Source organism: Natrix helvetica (assembly GCF_964273705.1).
Source record: "Natrix helvetica genome assembly, chromosome: 2".
Classification (NCBI taxonomy): Eukaryota; Metazoa; Chordata; class Lepidosauria; order Squamata; family Natricidae; genus Natrix; species Natrix helvetica.
In genome coordinates this window covers 194,621,245-194,643,369 of record NC_138552.1, presented here as the reverse complement: position 1 = coordinate 194,643,369, position 22,125 = coordinate 194,621,245, and the positions used below count along the sequence as shown (strand labels likewise).

Sequence of the window (22,125 nt, the reverse complement as noted above, 5' to 3'; positions counted from 1 at the left end):
AAACAACTCTTGGACCAAATGGAACTTCAGCCTCAGCCATCGTTAATTTTTATAAATAAAAATAGAATGACATAGGCAAAGATTAATTTCAATAAATACAAATATAGAACATTCCTCCAGTACTTAGTGAATTTGCAAACTCTAGATCTTGGATTATGAATAATTATCATGCTTCAGAAGGACAAGTTTTTCTTCATGTAAACCTACTATGAAAAAATAATTGGTATAGTGGAATCATGGGTGGCAATGATGCTGAAAAGGCCAGTGCAATGATAAAATTTCATTTCTCATTTTATGAAGCATTTTCTCCATTAACTGGCATAATGGAAGATTGGAAGTAATTTTATACAATGCACGCTATATTATTGGTAAGTTGCTTACTTTTAAAACTTCCATGCAAAGAAGTGATTTTATGCTAAAAGTGAAGGTTGTTTATCTTGGATTAACAGGATAAAACAAGGAATAGGAAGATTAGCGTTTATCAAATTTACTTTTGTCCATGTTCTTCAGTATTATGAAAATACAGATGGAATATTTTGAGTTTTCAGAAGAGATAGCAGCCATAGGAACGATTTCATATGGAAGTCTCAAATTTAAGATAACTGAAATTTATGGGATCAAATAAAACATCTTACTGAATATTTCTAGGTAAATATTTAAATATGAATATATACAGCACCACGTTATTCAGAAGATGGAAAGGAATAAACCTGCGCTCTTAGGATAAAAATATTTTTTAAGCAAAATGTGGATATACCTCCTTTTTTAAAGTCTTATCTTCCGTCATCTAGTAGCACTTACCCATGCAGAAAAAAAAACCTAATATATAATCAATCTATCTATCTATCTATCTTGATCAATTATCTCCCTACCAAACAGAGACATTCATACAAAGAGGGCTCATCCATTGGAAAAACACTTGCTTAATTATTATTATATTGCCTTCTATTCATATTTTTTATCAGGAAAGAACAATTTATGAATAGGGGGCTTTAAAATTTCCAGGCAACATAGCTGATTTTATACTTGAGACCCCAACATCTTGGCTCTGTGGAAAAATAGTGTTTTAAATCTCAGTTTCTTGGTCACCTATTTCTCTCACACACACAACAGGAAAAAGGTGTGTGTGTGTGTGTGTTCTGAGGTGATATGTTCTTATCCCAATGGGTTTTACTGAATAAATTTCACCTTTATTTTACCTCAAATTGCATTAAAGGTCAAGAAATTTTACTCAGGGTTGCAAAATCTCTGCTTAATATTCATTCTCCATGGTTTAAAATCACTTTAATGGAACTCCTGAATGTCTCTAATAATCCCCAGTATTATTAAAAATGTTCTTCACATCCACTTCATACAAAAAATATGGGTTAGAGGTTAAGAATTGCAGATGTATCCAGCTTTCATCCCTCTTTCAGTAAAAATTGTATCATTGTATTCCTGAAAACTGATCTTGACATGAGAGATCCTTCCAGTTATTGGGAACTACAGAATGGGCAGGAAAGATTAACTGCAACTAAATGAAAGTCTTCAACAAACTTTTATAGATGATTACAGAAAAAGAAAAATAGAGGCATTGATTCTGAAACCAGAGGAGAACACAGATGTTTTTCATTTTATTTTTACCATAGGAAGGGTACTGTTTCAGATTTACTGTGTGACAATTAGTCCACCACTTCCTTTCAGAAATAATCTTTATGATTTTTATAATCAAATAAAGTCTATTACAGCACAAAAGTACATATAGGTCCAAGTGTAATTTTAACACATACTAGGTTGTTTAAATAAATCAAAACAAACCAACCACCTTGCCTTCTCACATAGTCAGGATTTCATATGCAACTTATTTGGAAATGTTATACAAACAGAGAAGCTATGAAGTTAGCACATAACATTGGCAATGCATTAAAAAGATTGTGGATGCCACACAGGAGGAAAAAAAGACATATTCACTCTTTTGTCCTTGAAACTTCTGTATATAACTGCAAGTGTAAATTAATGTACTCAGTAATAATTAGTACTCTACAGTTTTCAAAATTCTGTATTCAGATCCTACTACCATACAAAATACACCTCAGAGAAGCAAATGGGTAAAGCAACAACTCACACAGCTGACATCTCTTGATGCAAAATGAAGTGATCTCCTCCCATGAGATACAGTTGATCAGTACTATCAGATCTGATGCCACAGAATTATTATGCATGTCATGGGATTTTCTTCTCTAGCGTATTTTGCTAATACTAAGACACATTCAGAAAGACAACACAATTACAGAAGCCCTTTAAAGGCATAAATCAGCACTGCTGGAGGGAAGTATAAATGGATGACGTATTTGCTTAGATTAACATCAGCAAAACAAAATGTGTTCAATAATTCACCTGCTTTTTTCAATATGTCAGATCCATCAAATTGTAGGGCAGCTTTCTCTGTTTTTAACAAAAACTTTGAATGCCATCATCTTTAGAAAAAAAAACAGGCAAGCATCAATACAGATTATCAATCATCACGCCACTTAAAGCAAGATCGTATTTCTTATAATTTTGTGAAAGTTGTACCAGAAAGGCAGTAGTGTTACATGACTACATCTTATTTTTTAAAATCTATTCATTACTTTGATATAGACAACACATTAAATGAATAATTCTAAAGAAAATGCTTTAGAAATATAGAACTGTAGCCAATATGTAGCCAAGAACAGCACTGCATTATGATTATGGTTTTTATAAGGTAACTTCATTTACTGAAAATGTCCAAACATAGCACAATAGTTTGTTATAATCAGAGAAAGCCTATTTGCTGAAACCAAACACAAGGTAAATATCAAAAGGAGCCAGAATGTTAGTGATTTCTCCATTAAGATGAAATCCTCATGCAATTTAATATTTTATTTTGAATGCAAATACAATTCTATTTGGCAAATATATATATTAAAAAGCACTGGATAATCTAATCTTCCTGGGGTTGACATATTTAGTTATACAGCAATCAGGACCTTAGAATAAATACTTGAGTGGCACAATATGATTCAAGCTTTTCTATTTTGCACTGTCAAACTAAAAAAGAATTATATCCTAAAAAGGAAACTTTTAAATAATTTAAATATTTCAAGTCTTTTACTTTGATAAAGTCACATTATATAAATAAAAATGTTAAAGATGCCTTCCTTACTATAAATAAGGAAAGACTGGAGACATTGGGGACAAAAGTAATTTAAACTGGAATAACTTTTCTCAGAAAAGCACCAAAGAACAAGCCAGAAATTGTGAAAGAGAAACACAATATTTATAATAGTCGAAAAACAATTCAGAAAAATACAATTTTCTCCCAGAAGCAATCCATAATTATTCAATGATTATTAAACTGAACATGTTCACAGATATGTAGTTAAGGCTGACTGAAGTACAATTTGCAAAGATTAATCTTTAATAAACACTTTATAGAAAGCAGCTAGTGCATGTTTTTTAAATGGGATAGTATAAACTCATTTTGTGGTGAATTTACTAAAGGATTTGACTGAAATATTTCTTCAAGCAGTATGTTTAGTGTTAAAAGTTAAGAATTAAAATGGAAATAAAGCTTCAATTTTAAATTTCTTACAGGCATAAGCAGCATACATATTTGTGTCTCTTGTTTATTTTAATATATCAACTTTTTCAATACTATCCAATTTATATCCAAGATGCCATTTAAAAAAAAGGAAAACAGACATGCATATTCTCCAGCAAAATTAATCCACTTTTGGATTCAACGTTCGGCTTCCATAAATGAGATTATCTTATGTGGTCCCAAATGTGCAAACATGAATAAAAAAGACTGCAGCATTTCATAAGGGTCCACTCTGATAGTTCAAATGCAGAATCTGTATGCAAAATCACTGATTGTTATCTCTAGCAAGACCTGATTGTATTCTAGCCAAATGGGTTAGCTGATAAGCATTTATTTTTGCACATAATTTGCTCTTAAATATGAAGGTTTCTAGACAAAATCCAAGGATTACTATATAAATAGTATGTTTCACAAAGATAAAAGAAGGGGGAAAATATGGAAGCATTGCAGGAAAAGATAATTCTTAAATCAAATGGAAGCCTCGACATTGCTTTAATGTATTCCGCACTATAAACATCAAATCCAATCATAACTTGGATGTCTGAATGTTAGTAATACAAAAATGTTTTCACAAAAGCATCTGACATTATAAGGAAGGACTAAAATCCCTGAGTAAATCAAAGACAATAGATACGTTTGGCCTGAGAAAACAATTATTTGGGATTAAGTATACAATCTTTTTAAAAAAAGTTTCTTAAGGCAACATTCAACTTTGAGAAATACAATAAAAGGAAAACATATTAAGCTAAAAACATATTAATGATACATAGTTGAATGCAGATTTGCGTTAACAGCAGACCCATTGAAATCAAATTATGTAAAGTAGTTCTAACTAATTTAAAGGCCGTTAATTTCAACAGATCTAAACTTATTTTTTAATAAATAAAAATTATGTTAATATGCAATGTCTCCCAAAATCAGAATAAAAAGGCAGCAGTAAATTTGGGTATTATTTGGAATTAATAGAAAATGACTGATGCAAAACATAATTTAAAGTGAAAATATTTAACAAATTAGAGTCATTAGTTTACTTCAACAGGCCAGACAATGAATCCAGATTATATACTACAGTTGATTTTATACCAATCAACAAACTGCTCTAATTAAGAAGTTTTGCTAAAATGTGTACATGTTCCCTTCCTGTACAATGCATGGAGCCTATTAGCATTATTATAACCTGAATTCAAGAACAAACGATTTGCAAAATAGCCATTTTCAGTAATACTGTCTTACTTTTTTAAGGATCTCCAATAGTGAAAGAAGCATTTATACCTCAGACTGAATCATGCTGTCTGTAGGATGCAAATGGAAGTCTCAACACTCATAGAAATGGAAAAGGTGATTTGGCCTCTCTCACCCAAGCCAAACACACAGAGAGAGAGAGAGAGAGAGAGAGAGAGAGAGGGAGGGAGGGAGGGAGACAGAGAGAGGGGGGAGGGAGGGAGGGAGGGAGATTGCACTTGAGCTGCAGGTCTTCAATGAGTGAAAGATACTTCCTCTCACTGTAGAACTACTTCAGTGACTTAAAGGACACTTTTAAAATTCAGTTCCTAAGGACTAACTGCATACCATGTTCCCCCTTTCCCCAACATTCTCTTCTATGTTACCCTGGACCAAAAAAAAAACTTTTAAAAATATCCTTGATTTTAATTCCTAAACCTGTTAGCTTATTATCATTTTTAAATTTTAAATCCAATCAATGGTTATTATTTTAAAAGCAAACCAACAAGAAAAACAAAACGTTATTTGGCTAACTACTCTTGAAGTCAAACAAATGTACAATTCAATTTTATTGTCATCGCTTTTAAGAAACTTAGAATTTTACTGGTAATCAATTCAATCTCTTATATTCAGTATGTGTATATGGGTCAATTTATTTATATAATAACCTACTTTATGACACTTGGTAAACACCAGAGAACTGTAGAGAAGCATTAGCATGCTGAGTCCATACAAAAACAGAGATTTCAACCTGGTAGTCATGATCCTTCCCAACTTTTAGGGATGAATCATGATATGGCAGACTAATCAATAAGGTCTTCTCTTCGCCATTATGAAGAACCAGACCAACTGGCACTGTGTTTTAATTGGCCTTATATTAAGAATCTTTTCTGGAACTATAGACATTCCTAGATGTTCCTAGGGAAGAACTGGAAACATAGTTTTAGACAAACTGATACAGTTTGGTGGAAATGTAATATATGTTGATTTCTTCAGAGCAAAGTATTACTTCTATAATGGACTTTGCTGAACACTGAAGAACTATCTGAAGGAAGATTATTTCATTTCCTAGCTCTTCAAAACATTTTTATTTCTGTGGCATACTAGGTTATGATGATGCTACTGTCTTGCGGTGTGGATATGTATGGCAACACTTGCATTGCATCAGACCCTACAGAACAATCATAAAGAGCAGGTTTTTGTCTTTCTCTAAGTTAGACACAGTGAATTGCTTATACAACTCAAAACACTATAAATGGATGACATTATCTCCCAAACATCCAAGCTAATTTTTCCAACTTTTTAAACAGTAGTAAAGTATGAGATATTGATGCTGGTCTAATCATTTCTCATTTCTATTCTGGATATCTATCAACAGCTATAATATGGTTCATTATTAGGTAAAATTTCACATCTAAGACAATTATTGCATTCAGCACCAAATGGATCCAATCATCATACTGTTGATGGCCACAGTAATCATTTAACGTAACACTTTTAATCAACGGCCGGCGTGAAACCAAACTCTGAAGTCATCTTCACTCAAATTGTTTCTGCAAAAGTTCCAGAATTATTGTCAATAACTGGGGGAAATGTTGCTGAATTATATACTCCTTTCATGAGCTCATCAGTAGATAGGCATTTACAGTGCAGATGTAAGAGTTCAAGAAAGAAGAGCTGAACTAAACCGTAGGGCAGTTGGGTTGGGAGTTTAAAAAAACAAAAACTTCTGAGGCCCCAGGTCTGAGCAGAATTCTGGCTTGTCTTTAGTAGTGTACAGTGCAATAGGAATAGGGCAGATGGCCCCTAATCTCTGCCAGAGCTGTGATATCAAGAAAGTTAACCAACACACTATTGCTGTGTTGCTGTTATTTTGCATAAGCCTTGCAGGATCAGCTCCATTCAGATTCACAACTCCTCACTCGTACCAGGGCATTTCAGTTTGTGGTCTTTTCTTCTTCTTTTTACAAAGGCAATAGATGGGGAATACAAATAAACCTATTAAAAACAAGAGAAATCATTACATTTTAAACATGCCCACAATATCACTGTACAGAAAGTTATGAACTGGAGTAAACGTTTTATGGTAAAGTCAAGCAAAATTCAGTAGCCGTGCATATAACTTTGTTATTCTCCAGAATTTTCATATGACTCACATGACTAGACTCAAATTATCTGGACATATTATGTGAAGACACAGCTCTCTGGAAAAGGCTCTGATGATGGGAAAAGTGAAAGGAAAGAGAAGATGATGACAAGGTGGCATGACAGGGTGAATGGACTCAGTTATAGGGGCAATGAGTACACCATTGGGAGACTTGAAAAAACAAGTTATGGATAGATCATCCTTGAGAAAATCTATCAAGGTGATCGGCTAAAAGCCACGATTGATGCCACAAAATAAGAAAATGCTTGCTTCAGAGTACTGAATTTTAGAGGAACGTTCTTTATTCAGATTTCTATCGCTCTTCTTTCAATAGCTCACGGTCATTATACAGCATATTTTCCTGCAAAGTCTTCCCAAAACCACAGATGACTTAAACTGGACGAGCCTAAAATCATCCAGTGGGCATAAACATGGCTGAAGGGAACATAGATTCATGAAAGCATGAATAAAAATGATGATTCTGAAATAGCACCGAAAATTCAATACTAAAAGTAATTACATTATAAAATATAAATATTATAACATTATAAAAATAAGTTGGAAAATGAAACCGTTTTCCAACTCTTTGCCATAGATCCAATTCAAGATTAGGACATCTTATATCAACTTCAGCATATTAAAATTTAAAGAGCTGAAAAAGTAAAATGAAATTTCTGGAATTTTGCAATGTATGTTATAGGGTGGTGTTGGCGAACCTTTTCAGTACTGAGTGCCAAAACAGGAGCGCGAGTGTGTGCAGTGCTGGAAACCGGAAGAGCAGCTGCCTGGTGTGTATGCCTGCGCCTGAAACCGGAACAGCAGCTTGTTTTCACACATGCATGCTTCCAAAAATTGGAAGATCATCTTCCCGGCGTGCACATGCGCACCAGGCGACTCCTTTACCAGTTTCTGGTGTTCCTGTGCACGTGAAAACCAACTGGCTGGTGCTCCGGAACCCGGAATAGGAATGGGCAACAGGTCGTTTACCCGGAGAGATAGCTCTGTGTGCCACTTACAGCATGTGTCCCATAGGTTCATCATCACAGATACTGTATAGTACAACCAATACCTTTAATCTGTCTAAGAATAGTATTTGTTAACAAAGATACTTAGAAATGAATAATATTGGTATTTTCGAACAATTTGTAAACATTTCAGAAATTTTACTCTTGGAGTAGCATTTGCAACTGTACTAGTACTTAACTGAATGCCACTGTGGAAATTATGCAAATGAAGGCATTTGAAGGCAGTTAATAAGCAAGGTATTGCCTATATACCCAAATTTAGATAAATTTACAGAATGTACCAAAAAAATCACTCATCTTCCCCCTCATTACTGAAGATATCGTTTTTAAAGTTTTGTCTTGGGAGATCTAGCAATATCCTTTTTAAATATATGAAGTGCAAGGTGTTTTTTTTAAAACAGTGCAACAATCAGATTTTACTTTATCTGGGATCTCTGACATGGCATCTGGAGGTGAAATTTATCCACAGATTACCATTAACACTTACCATTCCCCCAGTTTTATCTTAAAATAAAAACAATCTACAGAGAGAACAAAACTGTTGTGCTGCAAAGCGAAGTGCCATCTTCCAGCATCATTTTTATTTCCAAGAAAGTAAAAATGTTTAGGGAAAATACTTTGCAAGTACTTTCTCTGGAAGTATGCCCATCTACTCATAAAATGAATACAAATCAGAGCAATGGGCTTTATTGGCATGATAGGTAGATTCTGAAATGGGGTTATAGCATGCATGGTAACCACTGTAGGTGGACAAAGCCACCATTTCATTTCAAGATTTATAAGGCTGCCCAACTCAAGACAGTGTGACTCTGACATACATCCCTAGCAGATTCTTATAATTCCAAACATATCTACTCACTGTGACTTAGCTTCTGATATTCAGAAGAGAATTTTACAATGTGCTGTTCGCTAGTGTTTTCAATGATTCCTGCTGAATTTATTTATTCTAGCTTGTGACTTTTCTAAAATTTACGGTACTTTCATATAATGATAGGCAGAAGATAGCAGTTTCAACTAAATCTATTGGGAAACAGAGTAAAGGTAAGTTGCAAGAGGAAGAAGAATCAGAAAAACAATCATTATCTACCTATACCACCGAAATGTTACACTGGATCAGAATTCATGAGAACCTAATGTAATCTAAATGAATACAATCAGTGTTAAAATGGAATTATGTGAACTGTTACTTGCAAATATTAAATATAATCAATAACTGTCTTCCAAATGTGCACTTACTGAATTGTAGGGTGTTATTTATAGATTATTTATCTATAAATAGATAAGGTTGAATTTCAGGAGACAGAAAGAGAGAGTTAATTGTGCTTTTAATTGAGTTTCCAGATCTCAATGTCAGATATCTCTGAAATCTTTCCTTTTTTCCCCATTTATAGTTTCTTTGAATTCGATATGTTCCAGAGTTTGAAAATTATGTAATTCAAAACATACCTTTTTCTCTTACCTATTAGAACTACTACAGCTCCTACTACCAGTCCCAAAACCAGTATTACTGGTGCAATAAGTAACTTCCCACCTGAAAAATAGAATTTTTTTACAGATTGTGAGATATTTCAAACCATGCTATTTTAATTTCTGCTGGGAATAAATTAATAAAAATAAATGAACAAACATTAACAATTTAAGGAATATGCATACCACTCACTTACATGAGAAAATGCTAAATTGGTTTCCATTTTGTGAAAGTAATTATAGTATATACCCATTAATGAAAAAAAACATTTAATTTATGCAATTTTGGGCCATCCAACTCCAAAGGCTGGCGATCACTGCTTTATAAATCTAACTGCAGTTGCACACAAGGAAGTGAATAACTAGATTATGGGGATAAAATTGAACATCCCTTATCCCTTATCTTCTCAATGGAAACTGTACCCTTTTTCTAGGATTAAATTTCAAAATTATTCATAATATCAAAACCACACTATTAATTCAATGTGATTTCTTTTCTTTCCGAAGAAAAGAGGCCAATAATCAGAATCGACTTCATTTTTTCTACAGTACCATATTTTTTAGACTATAAGATGCACCAGTGTATAAGGTACACCAAGATTTCAAAGAAGTAAGTAAGAAAGTTTTTGCCTTCCCTTAGCCTCCAGCAGCACTCTGCAGGCTTCAGCAGGGCTGGGGCAAGGCAAAAAAAGCCTCTGTTTTTCGCAAAAATGGGATGCAGGAGTGGGGCTTTGGGAGGCCAAAAATGGCTGTATTCAGTGTATAAGATGCACCAACATTTCCATGCTCTTTTACGGTGGGGGAAGTGCGTCTTTTACTCTGAAAAATATGGTAGTTTAGAAACACACTATGTATGAAATAGATGATCATTAGCACCTGTTTGTTATAATTGGTTAATCATATGCCTGACACCAGTTGTACAAAATCCCTGACTTTGTGCAAGTGTAAGAATTGATGCTGTTTTAAAGGCAAAGGGGGGTCATACCAAATATTGATTCATTTACCTTCCATTTTGTTAATCAATAAAAATAAACTATTAACACTTCTGTTTCTGAAAGCATTCTTAATTTATAGGATTTTTGCCCAATTGCCTAATACTGTTGCACAATACTGTACACCCAAGATATTTGCACTTTGCAGAACAAATCTATTGCCTGTCAAATATGACCTGCGCATATTTATTCCCGGTATGAGTCAAAAATTAAACACTGATTTCAAGGAAGCACATTCAAATAATTGAGCAAGTCACTGGCAGCTGTTATTAGTTATTTTTTTAAGTAATGAAGAACAATATTTCCCGATACTTGCAAATAAAACAATTGATCTATATATCCAACACATGGTCATAAATTTCAGCATTCTAATTGAATTTTAGTATATTAACTCCTATTTTAAAAATGTGATGTTTCTCTTCCACCGTTTATTACTATTTTTACAATACAAGTGTATGCCCTTAATTCTAAATAATTCCAATGAAATTGCAAATATAACTTCATGTATTACTAGTATATTTAATGCAGTTACAAAGTACATTTAGCCTACCAAATATTAAAGTTCCACAAATTTATTAATGGATTCCATCTCTCTCTTCCTCCCCCCCCCCCTCACAGCTTCCATACATAATCATATGGGTTCGTGGTTGTATGATCTCTCTGGAATCCACTATTATAATATTACTGTTAAAAAATTCCATCTCATTATTTTTGAAACGTATATAAAATCCAAACACATAGAATCAATCCAGGACTACAAAATATTGAAACTGTTTCCATAGCCCCACCTCTATTAGTCTTTTACTGCAGACAGAAGCCTTGCAACATTTTTCAGGGTGGCACATTTGTCCTTGTACAAAGTAAGGTCAGCCCACATCTTGGCATTCAACCAAGAGTTGGCTGTTCTAGAAAGTTTTGGGGGATTGATGATATGGCTCCTGCCCTTGCAGTAGGCAATTGCTGCTGTAGGACTCTCCCTCAATGGCTAGAACAGAGGTGAGCAATTAATTTTCCCAATTAATTTTCCCATGGGTCCATATGAGAAACGGGAACTACCAGTGCCTTGCCCTACTCAGATGATCAGTCTGTGACCATTTGTGGGCTGGATGTGGCCCATGAACAGATATGGATTAGAAAATTAACTGCTACTAGGTTCCGGCAGTCTTATTTCGTTTCCCCCTCTTAATTCTTTCAATTTTACTTTTCTATTATGGGACATCAGTCAGAGCTTGACCACAAGAGTTTGTGCAATAAATGAACACGCTAGAGTTTTAATTATCATCTGATTTTAATGAATATTCTCAAGTACAATATTGTACTTCTCAATGTTAAAACTATAAACTTACAATGGAAATGTCTGAAGGTGTATGAGTTAAAAAATAAGAGGGCAGTTTTTGCACGTTCAAATGACTCTAAGTATAGAGGTAAAAGTTTATAAATTAGAACAGAAATTTTAAACATCTATAAACATCTACCCCAATGGCCAGCTATGACCTAAATTTCCAACATCACATCCATAATTCTACCATGATGCCTCTCTTGGTGATAGCCAAGTTTCACTTGATTTACTAATTTATTTTACAACCATTTAATTGAAAAATAATAATTAGTGGAAAGTTGGCATATTATTACAAAAGTACCAGCTTCAGACAGAAATGCAGGCTACTGGCTCTGCATAGACCACAAAAATATTCTTTTAAAAAAACCCACTGAGTTTTATTTGAAAGTATGTACAAATACAAGTACAAGTTTATTGTTTAAATCTACTGATGAGACACAGAATATAAATTAGCCAGATAAAAGAGGAACATAGTACATAACTCACAGCCATAGTGAGTTATTTTGAAAGAGGAATGAATCACAGTTGGTGAAATGTAAACTAATTCTTTATATAATATAGATCAATCTTTTCTTTTTCTTTCTCCTTTTATATATAAGATGTAATTATGATTTTAAAATATGTCCATATGAGGTGTGGAAGCAAAATATCACCCCTTCCACCTTTTGCAAAGCTTAATTTTGGATAAGGGGTGTACTCTATTTCTATTGATGATGACAGCTTTGTATTTTTTTAGAAAAAAAGCTTAAGTTTACATTGCAAAAAGTTTGATGACATTTAGCATGGTGACATTTCTCCCAACATTTATCTTAAATGCTCAGTGCAATTTTAAATATTCACTGATGTCCTGCTACATGCTGTCCTATAATTGACTGCATTCCATTTCATTTCAATTGTTTTATGTAAAATGTTATTATCTTTTCTTTCCTGGGATCCTGTAGGGTAGACACTATGTTATAGAAAAAGCAGACAGCACCATTCTTGTTAAGCAAACAAGCCAGCAGACAGCATAGAGGATAGACAACAGTACAGTAGGCAACAAAGAACAAAGCTGTTAAGAGATAAACTAAACTTCCCCCAATGGCTATTATCAGAGACTGCATTCCATCTATTGTAACATAAATGCCCAGGTCTTATAACATATTACACCATATTATCCAATTGGTAAGTAGTGCAAGTCAGTTTGTATTGTATATATGTAAACATACAATAAAAGACACTGTTTCCTGAACCATTGTCATCTGATTATGTGAGACAGAAGCATTGGTTGTTGTTAAAGAAGATGCAATACAATCCTTTTTTTTTTAGCATTTTTGATAAAGGAATCAATTTTTCATAATAATTTGGTTCTTCAAGTAGAATTGGAAGGGGTTGACTGTGAATAAAAATTATGTGCACAAATTATTTCATCCTTGCCCTCATTCCTCTCAAATCCCCTCTCCAATTCAAACTTGATAAAGATAAAAAATGGATAAGCTGGCAAAAAGAAAAAGACCAAACATCCTGTGTTTACTGATTGGTCTTTAAACCATCATCAATATCTTAAATTCTATCCCTAAAGGTAGGATCAGAAAGACTGAAACACTTGAATCACTGATCCAGCTAATGCAAAATAATTAACATGTGAGAGGGTGAACTATGGACATTGATGGAATGGATGGACACCTGACAATCCTTAACACAAATACTGGGTATAAATACCTGTGAATCGGATAAATATTATTTTATTTTAAAAGATCATCAATATATAGACGTAGGTAGAAGTATAATGAGTTATAAGCAGAAAGGGAGAAATGGGTTAAGAGAAAACATGAGACAGATTAAAAATCTACAGGAAATAAATAGATGATTAAAAAGTAAACATTCCCAGTCTATTAAAACAAAACATATTAGCAGAGCTCACTCTGCCCATTCTGGGTATATTTTATGAACTACAATTTGACCACCTCTGGCTCAAAAGGAAGTACTGGTGGCAATGTTAACAAAGCTATTCACCTGTTCAGAGGAAGTAATTATGCCACTAACTCAGACTTTACAATTTCTACTCAGATTTGGTAAACACCACATTCCTCGCAAAAAAATGAAGAGGCAGAGTGGGGTACCTCTCAAATGTATCTTTGAGAGCAGCCTGTAACTGGATAATTAGGTGCATTTGTATCTGCATAGACTGGATCCCAAATGATCTGCACAATATGGTTTTACAATGTCCTAAAATTAATGCATCCTCAGAAATTGAAGTCATGTTTGAAATTGAAGTCAAATTGAAGTCATATGGGCTGGCATTAACCAGTTTGCATGACTATCTTAGCTCAAAAACAATGCACTGAAATACAATTTTGGGATTCTTGGCATCCCAACGCCCATGAGGTACACCAGGTTTGGGTGTTATTGGTTAAAGCTACTGATGAAATGTTTTCCATTTCATCTAACAGCATCAAAATTAATTCTTGTGATGATTTTTTTTTCTGAATCTGCTACTTAGTTTATTACAGATATTAAACCAATATGCCAGAATTAATAACTCTGCTCAAGCTTTCCCTTAGGCCAGCGATGGTGAATCTTTTTTGGCTCACGTGCCACAAGGGGGGGAGTGCAGGGGGGTCGTGTGCAGGCGTGCCACACCCATAATGCAATGCATGACCCCCCAGTGCGCATGCGCGCACAACGTGCAATCTCCCCATTTTTACATGCTTTTTTCACACTTCCCAGGCTCCAAAGGCCTTATAGGAGCCTGGGGAGGGCGAAAAGAGCCTCCCTGCCCCCCCGGAGACCCTCCGGAGGCTTCAGGGAACGTCCAGAGGCTTCCCTGAAGCCTTCGGAGCGCTTAAAATGACCCTCCAAGCAAACCGGAAGTGACTTCCGGTTTGCTCGGAGGGTCGTTTTAAGCGCTCCGAAGGCGTGACTTCCGGTTTGCTCGGAGGGTCGTTTTAAGCGCTCCGAAGGCGTCAGGGAAGCCTCCGGACGGTCCCTGAAGCCTTCGGAATGCTTAAAACCACCCTCCGAGACTTCCAGTTTGCTCGGAGGGTCGTTTTAAGCACTCCAAAGATGTCAGGGAAGCCTGCGGATGGTCCCTGAAGCCTCCGGAGGGCCTCCGGGGGGCGGGGAGGCTCTTTTCGCCCTCCCCAAGCTCCTATAAAGCCTGGGGAGGGTGAAAAATGGCTTTTAAAAAGGAGAACTCAGCTGGCCAGCGCGCACATGCCCGCTGGCCAGCTGACAGGGCAGCACCTCGCGTGCCCTGACAAATGGCTCCGCGTGCCACCTGTGGCACGCGTGCCATAGGTTCGCCATCACTGCCTTAGGCTCTAACTGTGGCTTTTAAGAATGGACTTTTGCTATGTGTTTTAATCTACATAAAATTAATTAAACTCAATTTAGAAATAAACCCCTGAAGACATGGAGAGCATAACTACTCATTGCAGTCACATGGAAATTGTCTTCAATGCTTATGACAGCACCATCTATATGTAAAACAAAAGAAATGTGCATTTGACACATCAAGGTTGAATTCATGTCTGCAATTAATAAGGGAGATGACCTTGAGACAAATATGCAAGACTATTACATACAGGTGAAACTCAAAAAATTAGAATATCGTGCAAAAGTTCATTTATTTCAGTAATGCAACTTAAAAGGTGAAACTAATATATGAGCTATGACTTATTACATGCAAAGCAAGAGAGTTCAAGCCATGATTTGTCATATTGTGATGATTATGGCTTACAGCTCATGAAAACCCCAAATCCCAAATCCTCGGGAAATTAGAATATTACATGCAATCAATAAAACAAGGATTGTACATAGAACAATATCGGACCTCTGAAAAGTATAAGCATTCATATGTACTCAGTATTTGGTTTGGGCCCCTTTTGCAGCAATTACTGTCTCAATGCAGCATGGCATGGAAGCTATCAGCCTGTGGCACTGCTGAGGTGTTATGGAAGACCAGGATGCTTCAATAGTGGCCTTTAGCTCTTCTGCATTGTTCGATCTCATGTCTCTCATCTTTCTCTTGGCAATGCCCCATAGATTCTCTATGGGGTTCAGGTCAGGCGAGTTTGCTGGCCAATCAAGCACAGTAATCCCATGGTCATTGAATCAGGTTTTGGTGCTTTTGGCAGTGTGGGCAGGTGCCAAGTCCTGCTGCAAAATGAAGTCAGCATCCCCATAAACCTCGTCTGCAGAAGGAAGCATGGAGTGCTCCAAAATCTCATGGTAGACGGCTGCATTGACCCTGGACTTAATGAAGCACAGTGGACCAACACCAGCAGATGACATGGTTCCCCAAATCAACACAGACTGTGGAAACCTCACACTGGACTTCAAGAATCTTGCAGTGTGTGCCTCTCTATTCTTCCTCCATGCTCTGGGTCCTTGGTTTCCAAATGAGATGCAAAAGTTCCTTTCATCAGAAAAGAGGACTTTGGACCACTGAGCAACAGACCAGGTCTGTTTTTCTTTAGCCCAGGTAAGACGCTTCTGACGTTATTTGTTGTCCAGGAGCAGCTTGACAAGAGGAATACGACATTTGAAGCCCATGTCCAGGATCCGTCTGTGTGTGGTGGCTCTTGATGCACTGACTCCAGCCTCAGTCCACTCCTTGTGAAAGTTCCCAACACTTTTGAATCGCCTTTTCCTGACAATCCTCTCCAGGCTGTGGTCATCCCTGCTGCTTTGCACCTTTTTCTTCCACACTTTTCCATTCCACATAACTTTCTATTAATGTGCTTTGATACAGCACTTTGGGAACATCCAACTTCTTTTGCAATTACCTTTTGAGGCTTTCCTTCCTTATGAAGGGTGTCAATGATGGTTTTCTGCACAACTGTCAGGTCAGCAGTCTTTCCCATGATTGTGATCCCTACTGAACCAGACTGAGAGACCATTTAAAGGCACAGAAACCCTTTGCAGGTGTTATGGCTTAATTAGCTGATTAGAGTGGGACACTTTGAGCCTAGAATATTGCACCTTTTCACAATATTCTATACACAATTTTCTGAGATTGTGGATTTGGGGTTTTCATGAGCTGTAAGCCATAACCATCCCGATTATGACAAATCACGGCTTGAACTATCTTGCTTTGCATGTAATGAGTCTATCTCATATATTAGTTTCACCTTTTAAGTTGCATTACTGAAATAAATGAACTTTTGCACGATATTCTAATTTTTCGAGTTTCACCTGTAAGCAGAGATAGCTGATACATTCTTTAAATTCTGGGAAGTAAATTATTATCTGGAAGGTGCTCAGGCAGAGATCTCTCTGATTCAATAAGGTTTAAAGAAAGGAGATAAAGCATTATCAGGCTTGCAAAATTCTGTTACTTTAGCCAGTCTCAATCTAGTTCTGATTTTCTTGTGGAACTGATTTTCTGGTCTAGTTTACCTAGTATATCTACTAGACAGTTGGGGAGATGGTTTCTGATGGAAATATGAAAGAACTCTTTCCTATATACAAAGGATGCTGAAACATCTTTTAAGATCTAACAAACAAGAGAGCGATCAGAAGTAGCTCAGGCAGGTGTGTGTGTGTGTGTTTGAGAGAGAGAGAGAGAGAGAGAGAGAGAGAGAGAGAGAGAGAGAGAGAGAGAGAGAGAGAGAGAGAACAGCACAATCACACTTGCATGATTCCGCTATTGTAAACAATCTCAATAAAAGTAGTTGTAATCAACCATGTTGGCTGACATCTATCTGCATCCTGCATTCTAGTGGGCTGGCATCTACCTACCTATTCTACCAACAGCGTGATCTACCTTCTTTCTATATCCAGACAAACATTTTCTGTGATAATTATGCTAAATGCAAAGCATCCTCTTCTTTCCCTTTCTCTTCATGTCTACAACTCCATGTGCAAATACACTCACAAGATTTGCCTGTCTCTCACACCATATACACTCCCATTTCTCCTTAAGGATTATGTAGAGAAAAGTGTTAACCAAGACAGTTGAGAAAGTGCTTCAAAAGAGAATTTGAACAAAAATACAAAACCAAGGATGTGAGTATACATGCATTTGCATGGTACTCCACAACTTACAACCACAATTAGGACCAGAATCTCAGTTGTTGAGTGCAGTGGTACTTAAGTTAGACACTATGTGACTGCTTTGCTCAATGACTGCAATCTTGGCACTTCCAGTTGCAGTAATTAAGCAATCTCCTGGTCATTAAGTGGCTGGAACAAAAGAGCTGCCTGATAGAGGATTTCAGCTCCGCACAGAACTGAAATCCCCCTGGCAGGCAGTTCCTTAAGAGTGAAAGTGCTGCTTACCAGAGGGTTTCAGTTCTGTGTGGAGCCAAAATCCTCCTGGCAGGAAACCCTTTCAAACTCAAATGTTTCAGCTCTATTCCTGCAGCCCCACAAATTTTTTCCTCTCTTCTCCATCCCCTCTACTTGTAACCTTCATCTTGTGAGCTTCCCAACTCTCTGCAGAAGCCGGCAGAGAAGACTACAAATGGCAATTGCATGATTGTACGGTGCTTGACAGCCAGTCATAAATACAAGCCAGTTGTCAAGTTTCCAAAATATGGTGATTTGACTGTGGAGGGAGGGTACAGTGAGATGTTTTGCAATGACTGTGGTTTATGACAAGAAAAACATCTTTCTTAGTTCATGGTAACCTTGGTCATTAAATGATATTCCTAAGATGAAGACTATCTATGCAATGACAAAATCAACAATACAACTGCAGCAGCAAGTCTATTTTCAGTTTGCAAATGATTAATCTATTGTCACCTTTAAACTGACTTTTCTGATATTTAAGAGTCAGTTGGCTTATCTGGTTTATAAATAATATTTAATGAACAAAAGAACTTGGCCTAGAATCAACATGGTCAAATGGGGATTCTTCACTGGGCCAGAAATTTACAATAGCAGTAATAGGCAAATCATGCAATGTTTCTAATGCTTTTCTTTGTTGAAGTAGACTGTTGTGCAGTGAGGAAACTCACTATGAGCAGCTCACAAGCATGAATGCACACAGTGGTGAAACAAGGTGGGAGAAGATGAGGGGAAAAAGCAGGATCTAAAAATCTTGCCTCACATTGCATGTCAAAGTGTAGTACGTCCACCTGTCCATCTAGCTGTTTGAAACCTGCAAATGCAAGTAGGTAAACAGATACCAGTGGGCACATTAACAGGGACATGAAAGCCCCCCCCCCCCCAGCTAGGCATCCCCAGGCAACTGTGATGTTACCAGCTAATCCTTTCAACCCACAAGTGCCTCAATGCTTCCAACACGAATGCAATGCAAGTGTAGTAGGTTTTTAAAGCAATCTTATGAAATATTTCTTACAACCCTCCTTTATCAAATCCAGTAAAACAAATATAATTACAGATCAAAATTCCAAACAATTTATAATTCATTTATAAACACACACACACATACACACGATACTTCAATAAGCATTGGAAATGTTGCTCTCAGAATGCTTAATTTGTTAGTTGTCCTAGCTCTGCCTAGACAGATGTATGCATTTTTTGTTAAGTAGAGAAATTAAATTTAGTCCTGGACTTATTTAAGAGTACATATTCCTACTGATTACAGAGAGGATTATGCATGGGCAGGGACTCATGATCATTTAGTAATCTGTACATCTTTCTATTTCCTCTGAAGTTAAATCAATTGAAATCTGTTGAATGCCAAGCAGCTCCCTTCTCCCATTTTAAAGAAATGAATTATGTGGTTTGTTTTACCCGAGTACAATACATAAGCAGTAATGCATCATCTGATCTATTATTTAATTCACTTAATTGGATTCAGATTCTGCAGTGCTTTAATATCTTAATACATTTGAAAGCACTGCATTTTACTAATTTCCAAATCATCACTGGGATATGCAATCTTGGCCAAAACATCAGCAATTCTGGAAGAGCATCTTGAGTTTCAAAGCAGCTGGGCAAAAAGAAATTACTTAACATTTTGCCTTGCTCTTTGACAAATAGTTTTTAAAAGCATGTTTTTTTCTTGAGGTTCCCCACACTACAGATTAGCAGATGAAGATACAGAAAAGGGAACACATAATGGAAATATATTATGTAGAAATAGATTCTTTTGGTAACTTGTCAATAAACTTCCCCTCCACCCCCTACAATTTATAAGGCAAGCTACATCATGCCTAAGAACAATAGCTTCTACTGATAATTCAGTTACCGTTGCAGTAATTGCTTAATGGAATGGTCAGTACATTTATTTCATATTTTATTGAATTACATTGGCAAGAGCAACTGTACTACTCTTCCAGCTATTAGTATTGTTATTAATGTGTCTCCTTAACACATCTTCTTTTCTACCCATTTCTCAATGTTTAGTACTTATTAGCAGCTCTATAAAATCAACACACAAAAAGCAAGGTCCTTCTAGCAAGGCAGTAGAATTGTCAAGAAATTCCCCCTTAACATTTTAAAAAAAATAATCCTGAACCATAGGCAATCATCATTTCAGTTTAGACAAGTTTTTTTAAAACATCCAGTGTATTTTATTTATTTTAAACTCTGCTGCTATATTGCTATGTTTGCTGTTCCATCCTGAACTTGTAAAAAGGATGAAAGAAATGAAAAGTTCTAACAGAACTATTCTGCTATGCCCCCCTGTATCCCTGATTTTGATGTATTATGAGAGTTCCATTAAAGCACAAAAAATCTATATATCATATAACCTTTAACAAGATTGCATCATGAGTTTGCAAAAACCCCGGTACCTTGAAACTCATTCTTTTTAATAGCAACACAACATTTGGCAGCTATGAGACCCCCTCAAGATTAATTAATTATTCAATTTATTATCAGTTCTTCTGAAAGTCAAAGGGGCTGTATGGGAGCATCCCCCATATAGAGACAGAGATAAGGGACTAGAATGGATGGAGGTAAAAAAATGGGTTCAGAAAAATGGAAAATGTGTAAGCCTAGTTGTTTATTATTTTCATTAAATCTAACATGATTTGCATTTTTTAAAAAACAGATTAAGTCTGAAATGTATAGAAAATATTAGGATAAATCCATCATTATATTATGTTAATAGATCTGATTGTGAAACCAAAGTTCTAATTTCTTCATTCTATGTGGAGGTTGGGTAATTCTGGGAGTTGAAGTCCACAAGTCTTAAAGTTGCTAAGGTTGGACGCCCCTGCTCTTGATTGTTAAATTTTCAGAATATATAACTGGCATCTAATTATATATCTGTTAAGTTCAAATCACATTTGAGCAATTCTTCATGCAACCTCAAGATGCACAGAATTAGGAAACCTGACAAACATACTTTAGGAAGAGATTTCCATGGTAATAAATCTTTTGTTCAGAACAAAAATTTATAGTTGGAGGAGAAATGTTTATTATTCTATGAGGTGTTAATGAGGAATAAGCATCAGCATTCCTATCAATGGCAATTACTTCACAGATGACGTAATTTCCCAAAAGGCTTTATTACCCACTTACCACAGACAGAGCCTCTCACTAATCTCCTTAAATGTGGACTTTCAGGGAGGTAGCGGTATTTGCATCCAAAAACACTGAGGTTTGATGTGTGATCTCCAAAGAAACGAAGCTGGCGATATCTCTCCCCACAGCGGTAACAGAAGTTAGTGTTGCATTGTGAGCAAGTCATATGATCACAGCCTTCTGTTCTCTGAATATGAATCTTTAAAAGTAAAACAGGTGGGAGAGAGGGATAAAAATAATTGCTTTAAAAAAAGAAAGATTCCACCAACATTAACTACCTTAATTGTTTTATGACAAATCATCCAAAAAATTCTGAAGAAAGCTTCTATTTTATTAATAGAGAGAGTTATAGGAGAAGCTAAAAGGCTGCTGTAATTAAGGTTTTAAAAATACTGCTTAAAGCCACAAAAATTCATAAACTTAAGAGTTATTTGCTCTATAACAATGACACAACTTTAAGTCAAATCTAAGAAAAAGTGATTAAAGTGTTGCAAAGTTAAGGCATTCAAGAAAATTGACAAGATTTTTCAGCAATTTAGACTTTCCAAACTAGCATACCAAGTCTCTCATTCCCAGTCAAGGAGGAAAGTTATTAGACCATCACCAAACAGTTGCTAGAGAAACTTTCTGCCTAAGTCTTTGGATAGAGGCATAGGTTTAGATTATACTGTGCTATTGGTATGTTTTAGAAGGTAATTAACAGTATGAGTCTATGCTCAGATATACAGTATATAAACATAAAACATATATGTGTATTAAATATATTCAATGAAAAGTAGGTTCTTTGACCTTTTTTTTTCTTACCATATTTTTGGAGTATAAGACGCACCAGAATATAAGACACACCAAGGTTTTGAAGAGGCAATTTTTTTTAAAAAAGTTTTTGCATTCTGCAAACCTCC

The 22,125-nt window shown here is 35.8% G+C and overlaps 1 protein-coding gene across 4 annotated transcripts in view; it reads right to left on the bottom strand.

Moving 5' to 3' along the window:
• Positions 1-1,585: 1,585 nt before the first annotated feature.
• The window catches only part of RNF217 (ring finger protein 217), a 49,515-nt gene continuing 28,975 nt past the window's right edge, over positions 1,586-22,125 (bottom strand). For 3 of the 4 annotated variants that reach the window (XM_081941345.1, XM_081941346.1, XM_081941347.1), the window contains 3 exons: positions 21,221-21,422; positions 9,456-9,527; positions 1,586-6,823 (listed from right to left, as the gene is read on the bottom strand). In XM_081941345.1, coding sequence (XP_081797471.1) covers positions 6,744-6,823; positions 9,456-9,527; positions 21,221-21,422 — 354 coding nt within the window. In that variant the 3' untranslated portion in view covers positions 1,586-6,743. Of the gene's footprint in view, positions 6,824-9,442; positions 9,528-21,220; positions 21,423-22,125 lie in introns of all 4 variants that reach the window. The other variant, XM_081941344.1, reaches the window with a different exon arrangement.